We start from the raw sequence: 13979 nt of genomic DNA, 5'->3' as shown, positions 1-13979 counted from the left end.
TTGCTTTGAAAGCATAAGGTTCCTGGTTCAACACCTCCCATGCCCATTCTCCATGTAACGTGCAGCGGCGTCACGAAGGGCATCTGGTGTAAAACCTGTTCCAAAATCAACATGCATATCAGATCTGCTGTGGTGACTCTGAGCAAACAGGGAGAAGCGGAAAGAGCTTCCTCAGGGTATGTCTATCTAGTCAGCTCAGGAAAAGATGAAGGCCAAATTTCCCAATTTAAAGTGAAAGGTGATTGATAGGTTCAGGCTGAAATACAGTCCTCACAAATCCCCTTTTATTGATGTCAGACATGGAGTTCTTATTTCCCCTGCCGGATTAAATTCTGCTTCATCCATCATCTGCACAATGGAAGAAAAAGAAACTATGACAGTTAGCCTCCCCATGGTGTGACGAGGGTGTTATCATGGTTCATTTACACCTGTGGGAAGTGACAGGATGTTTTGGTTTGATCATCGCCAACAATTCTTTCATATCTATTAACATGGCTGAGGATAGTTTGAGTTAATTAGTCGGCAGCACAGATAACCGGTATGAAAACCTTTGGCCCATTCATTACCTGTGGAGAAAAGCGTGCATACTTGTATAACCACGTGTCACAGTGAATAAAGGAATCACATTTAAAGCTGTACTGCCTTTTAAATTTCACAAACCTGACAAAATTTAGTTTCCATAAAAAAACAAGCATTATAATGTAGGTTTATTTTTGTAACATGTTGCAAAATTACAGTTCATTTTAATGAAGAGAACATATCTGAGGGGGGAGGGGGGATTCCAAAGGGAATATTTTTTTCTTTCCGAGGCCATCGTGCAGACAAACTGCAGGAGGAAGTGCATGTGTGAGGCTTGAGGTGTTATCTGGTTTCAAAAACAGCATTTTTAGACTTAGAAGTGTTTATTTCTTGCTAATGCTTGCGAACTGTATGAGAAACATGTTAGATTTTAACAGAAATAAGCTGTTTCTGAGCATTTTCCACCATCTTAATTTGTTTTGTTCAAGTGATCAGCCAGGTGATGCCACGCTGCCTTTCTTTACTCTGATTGGCAGTTGCTGTGTCCTTCCCAGCATGCTCATGCAGAATGGGGGAAGCCCCCACGTGAGCTGTCTCCACGAAATGTTGGTCATGGTTTCTGATCTCTTGAATTCCTCCACTTCAGGGGTGGAAATTCTAAATTGTTTCCAGACGGTGCAAATTTTGATCATATTGGAAAAATCATATTATGAATCAGTTATTTAAAGGCTAAGGAGTAAAATTTTAGTGGTGCCAAAGGAAATTTTTTTAACGACTTAAATTTTTTTAAAGCCAGAGGCTATACAGCTTTAATATTTACCTTTATAGTTTGGAATTGGAATCATATTTGGTAACAACTGGACACAAGGGAGAAATTAAACACAATTTATTTAACAGGAGACAGTACCTTTTTGGTCCAACCCAGTAAGTTTTGTTCATGTGGATGGTTGGCACACCCTCATGCATGCACAAACGTGCCCCCCCCCCCCCCCCCCCACACACACACACACACACACTGTCATGTCAATAGTCAGTGCTGCAGAAGAAAATCAGCCAGAGACACCTTCTTGGTTATTCATGTGTGATAGTGCTGCTGCAGAGGACCCAGCTGGGTCCCACAGACCGACGTCAGGGAAGGAGAAAGCACACCGGTCAGAGGAGTGATTGCACGCATGTGCACACCCGTCAGTTTGAACAAATTCACTCACCTGTGACGTCCTCATTCTGTCTCCCGGTGAGCCATCACCGAGAGCTGTCCTCTCAAAGGCAGCACACGTACAGCCATATCAGCCGTGGGCAGGTGTGAGAGCACTGACTTCTGAAGAGGATTTCACCTGTGGCACTTTGAATGTGTGCCATGTATTTGCAGCACCAGTAATGAATTCTGTCTCTGAGTGTGTGTGTGTGTGTGTGTGTGTGTGTGTGTGTGTGTGTGTGTGTGTGTGTGTGTGTGTGTGTGTGTGTGTGTGTGTGTGTGTGTGTGTGAGAGAGAGAGAGTCAGAAAGAAGAGCAACATAAGTATGGGCAGGAGGGAGAGTGACCAAAAAAAGGGAGAAAAAGCATTTGTCAGATGTGGAATTCTTATTTATTGTGCAAAGATATCAGTGACTCTTCAGGATTTGTGCTTCATTGAAATGAAAGTGACTGTAAATCCTGGAGGAGGCTATATATATATATATATATATATATATATATATTACATTTTTTTCTTTGATGTCAAAAAGCTGAGTTCTTCCCATGTATGCTCACAATATAAAATGCATGTGTTGGCATGAATAGGCAAACTGGTGGATGTGGAATTCCATCCATCCATTTTCTGTCCTGGCTTACTCCAGTTAAGGGTCCCAGAGGGCTGCATCCTATCACAGCAGTCATAGGGCGTGAGGCGGGGTACACCCTGCATGGCTTTGGATGTGGGAGGAAGTTGGAGCACCCAGAGGGAACCCAGACAAACATGAGGAGAACATGCAAACTCCACACGGAGAGGCTGGATGTGGAATTTAGTTATTTATTTTATGGGTTATACCTAAAGATGGCAGAATAATTTAAATGCACATGGGGGAATTTGGAAAATGTTTAATGAGTGAATTTATGTAAAAAATGGAGTGAATTGTTGGATTTAGGTTTTCATGTACAGTGTGTCTTATTTATTTATTTCCCAGCTGGGATCTCCTGGGAAGACTTACAGGACTTGATTGAGAATAGGGAAGTGTGGGATGAGATGCTTGGTCTGCCACCATGACCTGGACCCAGATAAGCAGTAGAAAATGAATGCATGTTTTATTTTTATTATTATTATTTATATATCTAATCTAAATATGATTAGTGATCTGAGCTTATGAGACTGCATTTCTTGTTGATTGTCTGGTCATATCTGGAAGAATACACTAGTGCCGCACATCGCCATATCCACTGCACCGCAGAACAGCCTCAGATCCTCAGAGCCCACATCTTGAAAGTCACCATCTATCTGCTGATCTGTCTGAAATGTAGCCCTTTGCAGTTTGTGACTGTTACCTGCGTGTCATAGCTGATGTTGTGGTGTGCTTCTGTTGCCAAGCACATCTTAATTGTAACATTTCAATTCCATTGTTGTTGATGTACAGATGCAAAAATGAAAAAAACATCACTGTCCAAAATACTTATGGACCTGACTATATATTTGAATGACTATTTTGAGGAATTAGCTAAAGATGCATAAAGATACTTTTAAATACTTATATAAAGTCACATGTCCTCTTTCTGTTGGTCACACAATCTTTAGACTTTGCATGATGCTGAAAGATCAAAGGCAACATGTCATGAAGTGAGGTCAATTCAGTACTTTAACATTTTCCATAAAACCCCCTGGCGGCCCCCTGTGCTTTCTCGAATGCACAGTGGTGTCAGCAGAGTTCCAGCGTCTCATGGCTCATGTAAACAATGACTAAGCAAGGATGTTCATGGAGTTGATCCAGCGAGTTCACGAGCGATTATGATAATGACACGTTCTCCCAAGTTGAGAGGGTTATTGAGAGGTGTAACACCTGTGATGGACTTCCGCCATGCCCTGATGTTGTCTTGTTGTCCATAATTCACGAGGTTTGTTTGCATTGTGCCCTGAGCAGCAACTCTGCTGAAACTGACCTCTTGCATGAGTCATGGACCATGAGATGGCACTAGATTTACAACTGCGAAACAGCAAATAGTCATGTATATGAGTATGTTTAGGTGGAAGACGCTTTCTTCACTTTTCCAGCAGAAAAACAAAGGCAAAAATCCTGAACTCAGAACAACGAGAAGAAACCATGAACAAGGAGACCAAGAAACAGCAGCCTGATGCTGGTGTGAAGACTGCATCCAGGACAACAGCCAAAGCTTAAGGTGATTAGAAAATCCTTCAAACAAAAGTGTTAGGCAGGGTTGACTGGTTCAACGTCAAGGACGAATACACGTTCATTAAGAGGACGGACACAACAAAAAATGTTTTTGTTCATCATTCGGCTGTTGTAAGAAACCATCCTGGACAAAACCTTTGCTGTGTTGGAGAAGGACTGCCCAGTTTGATGTCATGCTCAGAATGAAAGGCCCACAGACAGCCAATGTGACGGGTCCAGGAGGCATCCCCATCCAGCGCAGTAAGTACACACCTTTTTAACTTTACTTTTTTATATGAATGTGGACCACCTACATATGTGGTCTTGGATCTGCTTTGAAACAGGTTTTATTTTTAAAGAGTGTAGTTGTATTGTTCAAGTTATCAAAGGCACAAGAATAATGCTGGACAAACTTCTGGACATTATGGACGATGCCAGTCACCCCTTCACACCAGAGGAGCCTCTTCAGCCACAGATGGCTCCTTTCCAAATGCAGGACCAACAGACTGAAAAACTCCTTTGTCCCTTAGGACATCTGACTGTACAACTCCTCACTCAGTGGGAGGAGGAGTAACAGGAAGACAGAGGATGGGAAGGAGAGGAGCAGTAGTAGCCAGTAAGACAGTCACAAGCAGTATTTCTGGTATTTATATTTTTTTCCATTTTGCTAATTGTTTCTTACTTCTACTTACTCTGTGTACTCCTACCCTGTGTGCTGCTGTCTAATGCTGCTGGAACCTCAATTTCCCTGAGGGAGTCTTTCCAAGGGATCAATAAAGTTCTATCCAATCTAATCTCTCTTCACTAAAGTGGGTGGTCCTCATGGGGTCTTCTTGAAAACCGGTTATGCTGAATTTTGAACTTTCTCAAGACACTCATTTCAAATGTCTAGATGTGGTGAAAATTCTTTTAATTTTATTCAAATTATTGCTGGTAAAAGAAAACATGCTGGATGCATGCACTGCAGATGCTAATGTAACAATGTCCCGCTGAAACACGAAAACATCTACAAGTTGTCATCAGCAAGATGTCTTCATCAAACTGTCTTTTTAAATAAATCTTCACACCTGCAAAAACTGTGATGAAGTCATCTGTTTATTAACAGGTTGACCTGCGTGTGAACTGCTGACCTTTTGATTGACTGTCAACACCTTCATCAGGGCCGCAGATTCCCCAGTAACACATGAGACCCAGGACCAGATCACCGCTGTCACAAACCATTCATCATCAGTGTGCAGTGAAAATTATGTTTACTGAGGGTCTGAGGAGAAAAACAGCTGGGATCCTTTACTAATCATTTACTAAGCGACCGTATTTAACATACTGATACAAACATTTTGGAAATGTTGGAACAGCTGCTGCATGTCTCTTGAAATTAAAACTGTCTTCAGTTTTTTTTTTTTAAATGTTGTGTTTATCAGTTATTAGATATGGCACATTTGCTTTTTCTGGATAAATATTGTATCCACTATCATTGTGCATCGTTTATGTCGTGTGTTATGAAAAAAAGGAATTGAAGAAATGAAGCATGAATGAAAACATCTTTCATTCATTAATCAATGATACTTCAAGAACAAATGATGATTTAATTACAAACTTTTAACAGCCACAAATGAGTATCTGCCAACATAAATGGACAGAAATTTCAACATTGAATATATATATATATATATATATATATATATATATATATATATATATATATATATATATATATATATATATACATACAGTGGTGGGCACACTTCCGATAATCCGATAACATAATTATCGAAGATAATGTTTTCATTATCGGATTATCTTTTTAGATAACTTTAAAAACCATTATCAGACCAATTATCTTCCGATTAATTTTTGTCCGGTAACTTTTAGGCCGATAAACAAAGCTGAACAGCGACAAGCATTTTTAAAATTTAAAATCAGTTCAGCACCTACCTATTAAACGTTTTGTAACAGATGGACAGTTATACCCTCTGCTAACAGAAGAGAACTGCTTCTATGAAAAGCGTCTCTATCCTCTGTAGACAAAAGCAAAATGGCCAAAAAAAACGATATGCTAGCAATATCACCTAAGTCATCCAGAGGCATACATTTTTAACTTAGGGTTCAAATTTTAACCAAACTAATTTTGGACAAGTTATTTAAAATTACTGTCATGTCTGAAGTTTTATAAAGTGAAAATATCAGATATATGTTTTACTTTTAAAGTAATGTGCTAATTTTTAAGGTTTTGTGAGCACATGCTGTGCCGAGCAGTGCATTATGGGTAGGATAATGTAATCTCAGTACGATCACAACAGGACAATTGCATTTCAGACACTCTGTTCAGGCTCCACGGACAACATCATTAAACTCTAGTGCCTAAAACTCTCGTGAATATATTCTCTGGGTTTATAGATGTTGTTATTGTATTTGTGTTTGTTAAATTCCACGCATTTTAAATGTATCAGACAGGGATTATCTGGAATTTTGTTTTCAAGGCATCTACTGCCATATACTGTTCATGGCAGTATTCGCCCTAAGTACTAAGTGTCTGGGCACCAAATCAACTTTTTGGCTTTGCAAATGGCTTTTTTTTTTCTTTTTTTTTTTTACAAATGAAGTTTAAAAACAAAACAAAACAACAGCAAAAAAATAAAAAATAAAATAACATTACAAGACAGCTCTGCTGTGTTTGCACAGGCACAGTGCAAGCAGTTAAATGCTTGTAGCTCTTCAGCAGCAGGATACCCTCACGACGGCCGACCACAATAATATCAAACAGGTTTGATTTTCATTGGACCATACGATCGGCGATCAGGAGGTGGTCCTGAGATGTTAAACGCAGCTTGTTACTCCATGTAGACTACATGATGCAGGATATGCGATTAACCTGAAACTCGGTTAAAAAAATTCCTGCATGAAAAATCATCTCACACAGTGTAAAGCACGTTTTACAACATCATAAAATGTGTGCACATTCTCTCCACATGCAAAACATTTTGCGATGACACTTCCAGGGCTCAGTAAAAATGCCTGTTTTTACAAATAAAAAAAATGGAATATTTTACAAAAGCATATTTATCTGTAAACACCAACACACGACAGATGTCACATTAACGTGTTGGTTTACATAATGAATGACTAAACCAGTCAGTGTTTAGCAGAGGCACTTTTACCCAGAATCCTTTGTGATCTGTCTGTGTCTATTACAAAACCTCAGAATTAGTGCATTATTCAACATTAAAAGATATATGCTATATTTTAACTTTGTACAAATGACAGAATTGACATTAATGGAGTTATTCTAATGAATTCTAATAAATTAATGTTATTTATAAATCAAAACCATAAGTCAGCATGACTTTATTTTTCAAGACCTCCGCCTGACCGGAGCATTGTGATTGATAGAGAGTTGGCTTTATGGCTGCTCTCAGAGTATCTCTGTGCTGGGAGCTCTGTAGTACATTTTTGGGTGGTTTATTGTTTTATCTTTATCGAAGATAACTTTTCAGTTATCTGATTATTTGTTATCGAAGTTAATTTTTTGGTTATCTGTGCCCACCACTGTATATATATGCTATTCAAAATGACAATGTTTCCAGGAAATGAGGCAAAAAGGAGAAATACAATAACTAAACAATGCAAAATATGTGGGATACTTTAAACAACTGATATAATTACTAATTAACTAAAATAATTTCCCTTAAGTTTATGAATTGAGAATAATTTGGAAACTCCAAAATAAAGCATTTATTTATTTTTTACATTTTTTTATATTTTATTTTTATATTATTTATTTTAAATTGACAGTACCTGGAAGTCTCAAATGAATGTACTTTTTCCCTTGAATATAATATGATGATGTGATGTCATACTGTGATACAGTTGTAAAATGTGAATATATAACCTGTCTGTGTTGGAAAATTCATTATAAAATTAATCATTTTCAGTGATACTCTTTCTATCTGTACAGTGTGATCCAACTTTAGAAAATCATTTATTTCATATGTCATTTGTTTTGGTAATGCTGTACTCATTTATAGAAAAGTGATATATACTGTATTGAGAAAAGTATGTTTGTCAAAGAGTCAATTTTGTCTGAATCATTTGTAAAACTGAAAATCATGGTTGGATTTATTTGGAAATAACATAAAAATTACAGAAGATAATACATGAAGTCAATAACACTTATTTTCATTGTGGTTCTCCAAAAATTTACTTAAGTTCAATCATTTTATTTAGGAATCTAATTAGCCAAAACGTTTTAATCATGGCAATAATAAGAAATTTATTTAAACAGGAAAAAACAAGAATACAACATCTTGAACATACAACTTGTTAAATACACTGGGGAACTAAGAGATAGCTAAATATAGAAAAGATAGTGATTATAAGGCTTTCTTGTAAAGCTCATACACACACACACACACACACATTATATATATATATATATATATATATATATATATATATATATATATATATATATATATATATATATATATATATATATATAAACACACACACACATACATTCATACATAAATGAAGAGCTACAGCTGTCTGTCTGTCTGTCTGTCCGTCCGGGATAAACTCCCAAATTATAATATGTAGCCCTAAAAAAAAAAAAAAAAGCTCTAAAAAAATCCTCATGACATGGGGAACAAACTGGTACCATTTTTAAAAAAGAACTGAAAATTACCCCCAAAATAGCCATTTATGTAAGACCATACAGTGTTGTACCATGTGCAATAAACTCCCAAACTATAATATGTAACCTTAAAAACTATATATATTCTGAATCAAGACATGGGGAACAAACTGGTACATTTTTTTTTTAAAGTTGAACTAAAAATTACCCCCAAAATAGCCATTTATGTAAAGCCATACAGTGTTGTACCATGTGTGATAAACTCCCAAATTATAATATGTAGCCTTAAAAACTATATATATTCTGAATCCTTATGACATGGGGAACAAACTGGTACCATTATTTTAAAAGTTGAACTGAAAATTACCCCCAAAATAGCCGGCTGTGGGTATGACCAGGAAGATTCAAATTTCCAGCCCTGTATATGTGTTGGCCATCTCTGTTTATTTAATCCCTTCCTTCAGCTACTTTATGTTCTCAACTGTTAAGCACCTGACTGTCCTGTACAACCCAGTTTGCCTTCCTGTCTGAATACATTCATTTTATGTTTGTAAAATTGCAATGTAAAAACAGTGAAATACACCACTACCTCAATTTTGATTCATTGATATTTACATTTACTGTTACCTACCTTTTGTGTGTAATTTTGTTAGAACTTTGATTGCACAACAAAGTCTGCATGAGGGACTTCAAATGTGTTTGTCTTTTAACCAAGTATTTCCACTTAGTTTGGGGAGTCCACCTCTTATAGTTCGGCTGGACAAACTTTAGCCCATTAACTATTATATTTATATCAGACATCAGCGTTACAAAAACAAATGTTGGGCAATTGTTTTGATTAAAATGATTGGCATTTGGCTTATGTCTAAACCAGGTTAACCCGGGCAGCGCTGGGTACCCCAGCTAATATATATATATATATATATATATATATATATATATATATATTAAAAGCTCTGGCGGTCTTTTTACAATTGATGAAGGATAAAGTTTGAATATATCTTTAAAAGTCATACAAGAAGCTTTTAAAATTTGGGGACATTCTTGAAAACTTGCACTTGTGGATGTGAAATTTCCTATACAAAATAATTAGATTCAAAAGAAATTACATAACATTTTTCCACAATGTTTTCATGTTTCCCTTAACTTTACCCAATATATAGCTCCCTAAATTAGCCAAAAATTAAACTTTTGTTGATGACGTCAGCGCGTTCCTTACGTCGGGCACCTCTGAAAGACGCTTGGTGACGTCATCACGCATCGTTTCCAAACAATGCTCAGGAAAAAAGCCACGTTGACCATCCTGAGCGACGTGTAGTCCACTTTTTAAGAGAGGAAAAAAAGCAGCAGTTTGCTTCTTTTGCCCGACAGTCATGTCGTCACCGCCGAAGGTCACCGTGGAGACCAAAGCTGGTCATTTACCCGCAGGTAATATACAGAGAAATGGCACACTTAAAGGCCTTTTGTTAAATCTGCGCTGAGGCGCTGCAGCGTAACGCTTCTGTTTCGTTTGTAGCTTCACTTCCTGGTTAACGTGACGAGTCAAAACGTAGATTAAATTATAATTTAGTGCGCAATGGAGGTGCTTTTAAGTTTACGTGGACATAAGGATCGTGGGAGGGTAAGGGCCCACACAGGCACACAGTTAATATTAACCAGACGTTAAAGTTTTAGCCCAAAATACACACTAGTGGGCGCTGATGTCCCCACCCTTAAAAAAAAAAAAACATTTTGAGAGTTGAGCCTGTTTCTTTAAATGGAAAGGAGCTGTTGGATGCCACTAGGTATGTGATTTAAAAAAATAAATAAAGGAATTGTAACAGAAATTATGTGGTTTGAAAGAGCCTTTATAGAGGGTTTTCAATCACCTGACCGATTTGCTGCAGGACAGGTGCCGTCTCCATTCTGGATTACAAAGAGGCTGGCGTGTGATAGAAAAATGGAAATCCTCGAAATAAAGCTATTCATCGTGATAGATGTGTAGCAGTTGGTTCAGTGGATCCGTATCTTATACCAGATAGTGAATTTAGTGGTGATGTAACGAACTGGCCGACAGTGTCACACTGCGATATTGTGAACTAGGAAGCTGCCGACCAGGTCAACCTCACCGGCCTCCTGCAGAGCATCACAGCGGAGCTCTGAAAGCGGAGGTCGTCTTGAAGTCCTGAGTGATTTCTCTCACCAGGCGCTAGAAGGACAGCTTGTGGATCAGCAGCTCGGTGCTCGAGGACCACAATGTAAATAAGCATTCGTATTGGAAGCGTTCTTGTGTTATCCTCTGCAGTATTTTTATGTATTCTTATATAATTTTATTGCAGAATACAATAAAATTCTGGGAGCAGTGGATTTCTGGTTGCGGTGGATCTCTCTCAGTGCCACGGTGCGTGAGGCTTCTTCACACCGACATTGAAGCTTTTGTAATTGTTTGCCAAATGCAAGTAGCGTATAACAGCGGCCACCGCGTCGTAATCCAGAATGGCCGCGTGTCACAAAATGACTAGCACTGGTGCAAGTAACTTTATCCAAGTTTTATCAACTGTAAGCACCAGTAGAATGAACCACTAAAGGAATAAATAAGGGGAAAAAAAAACAATTTCCAGCATGTTGTCTTCGTCTTCCCTGCGTTTTATGACTCTCACACACAGAGCGAGTTGCTGTACTCTATTTGTTGTGGAAAGCTGACAAATGTCGTCAGCGGCGCCGTCCCTGGGTTCACAACATCCTCATGAGACGTTTCCAATCCGGGGAGTTTCATTATTTGCTGCAGCAGCTGCAGCAAATAAACTGCAGCTGCAGGAACTCCAGTTTGAGGACCTCCTGTCCCGTTCGCGCGCGCACATGTAAACAACGGAGCCCTGGAAGTGTCATCGCAAAATGTTTTGCATGTGGAGAGAATGTGCGCACGTTTTATTAGAAAAGGATGTGGTCAGGGTATACGTATCATCATGGTTTGGGCGCACAAGGACATATAGAGAACTCTGGCTACGCAGCATGGCATCATCTGGAGTTTAAGCACATTAAAAAGGATGCTGAGGACGAAGCATCTCCCCATTGTGAGGATGACAATTATGTCATATCATTTTGAACGAAAGGGAAACGTGCACACGTTTTATTATAATTCGAGGGCTCAATTAAAGGAAAGCGTGCGCACGAATTATCGCGGTCATTAAAATGTGCGCACGAATTATCGCGGCCATTAAAACGTGTGCACGTTTTATTAATTTGAGAGCATGTTTTATTAATTCACGGGCTCAATTAAAGGAAAACGTGCAAACAAATTATCATGGCCAGAAAAAAATATCACTTAAAGTGACATCTCCCGGGTTCGGTACGTTCGCGCGCACACGTGAAAAAAAAAAATGTCTGCCGCTGCTGCTGCTCTCCCCTCAAACTCTCCCCAGACAGGAAGAGTCTGACACATCAGAGGAGGAGTTTTAAGGTTGATATAAGACTGATTTTTGGTTGTGCAAGTAACTTTTTTTGGTACAAGTAATTTTTTTTGTTATTAGCACCAGTGCAAGTAGGTTAAAAAATGTGTTTTGTCTCCTGATGTGTGATTTGCAATGATCCACTGTATAAACACTGTATGACAGTAGTTTCCAAGCTAAAAAAAAAACTGGCTATTTCACCATGTCTACCATCTTGCCAGCTTGTCACCAGTTTTGCGGATCATAAAAATATGCATGCAAAGGCTTCGATTACTACCAAACTTCACAGAAAAGTACATAATCACATGAATTAAATATTCTGTATTATTTGATTCAATTTTTCACAGAATTTCCTAATTTCTACTTGTCACAGTAATATTGTTTGAAAACAAGGTTGCATGGGGGATTTCATCTACATCATCAGATAGGGAGATTCCCGATTATCAAAAAATGAACGCATTCCTCGAAGCACAAAATCAGCACTACTGCCTGAAAAGTCTCGCAAGCCAGGTGAAACTGATACAGCCACAGCAGTAGACGCCATATTTAGGTCATATGCACGTACTTAATGCCACCTCCTCCCTTTTGTGAAGCCTGTATCAAGTCATATTTAAACAAAAAAAATTAGTATTGTGATTCAATGAACAGTCAATGACTGCACAGTAGAAATAACAACCTCTTGCAGAATAATAGGAAATTATTTATAAAATACACAAATAGAAAGGTTGCATGACCTACTTTTCAAGTCTTTTGATAATACACAGCCACCGTACCCAGACCCCAACAAACACTTATGGGAGCTAGTAATCCCCGGAACTATAGGCGAAATGGAACCGGAACAACTGTTAATTGGCGGAATGGATGACAATCGGCGGAATGGGTTGTTTTTGCTTATATTACACCCAAAACAAGTATGGATGAGATGATCAGCTCTCACTTTAAAAATAATCAAGTTATTTAGTCACTATATAAAGCTATAGAACAGTGACGAAATGGCAGAACATACCTGGCAGAACAGAGTTGACACAGCAGAATGGCTGAGGTTTCTACCTGATTAAATAAAGATTATTATTATTACTATTATTATAGATGGCAGCAATGTACACCACTAAGTTTGTGCTTTGAACATGATGGGGACTTTCTGCTTTGTATGATAACATTTTATTACATTATATTGAGATTGGTTATCAATACACAGAGCTTGGGAGGTAGGGGGCACAGTAGGTGCCATTCTGTCACTCATTCATTCAATTATATTATCATTCCAGTTCTGCCAATTAGTACCTGCGAACACTTATTTACCAGCAATGGTGCCGGACAGAGACAGAATATGTAGCAGGAGGTGGTAAAATCACAAGTCAGAATGTCAGTACATCCACTTGGGAAATGATTCACAATATTAATACCAGCATTTTGGCATCAAAATTAATCCTATAGCTTGAAAATAACCCCCCACCCCTTGAATGTAACAAAGTATGGTCTATTTTCAATTATCTGGCTATTCTGCTATGTCTAAAGTTTGTCCATGCTCTTCAAAAACTTTATAAACACAATTCTTTCACAAAGGTTTTATTTCAGTCACACTGTCTGAATAACAGAACTTAGGAGGAGGCCATGCTCTTCAATAACTTTTAAAACATAAACCATTGTCAAAGGTTTTATCAAATTCTTTAGCCTGAGATCTTGTTTTTGGCTTGGCCATGACATTTGATTTACTACAATTTGCCATGCTGTGACTTGAAATTACAGTAGTGTTCAGAATAATAGTGTGCTATATTTCTTATTGTTACATGGGAAACAAGGTACCAGTAGATTATCAGAAATCCAACAAGACCAAGCATTCATGATATGCACACTCTTAAGGCTATGAAATTGGGCTATTAGTAAAAAAGTAGAAAAGGGGGTGTTCACAATAATAGTAGCATCTGCTCTTGACGCTACAAACTCTAAACTATTATGTTCAAACTGCTTTTTTAGCAATCCTGTGAATCACTAAACTAGTATTTAGTTGTATAACCACAGTTTTTCATGATTTCTTCACAT

The 13979-nt window shown here is 38.0% G+C and overlaps 1 protein-coding gene across 1 annotated transcript in view; it reads left to right on the top strand.

The window, feature by feature from the left end:
* Nucleotides 1–9761: 9761 nt before the first annotated feature.
* The window catches only part of dap (death-associated protein), a 42584-nt gene continuing 38366 nt past the window's right edge, over nucleotides 9762–13979 (top strand). Inside the window, exon 1 of the mRNA XM_034165294.1 lies at nucleotides 9762–9936. Within this exon, the coding sequence (XP_034021185.1) occupies nucleotides 9882–9936 (55 nt within the window). The 5' untranslated portion in view covers nucleotides 9762–9881. The remainder of the gene's footprint in view (nucleotides 9937–13979) is intronic.

This window comes from Thalassophryne amazonica, chromosome 1 (assembly GCF_902500255.1).
Source record: "Thalassophryne amazonica chromosome 1, fThaAma1.1, whole genome shotgun sequence".
Classification (NCBI taxonomy): Eukaryota; Metazoa; Chordata; class Actinopteri; order Batrachoidiformes; family Batrachoididae; genus Thalassophryne; species Thalassophryne amazonica.
This window is presented reverse-complemented; position numbering and strand designations above follow the sequence as displayed.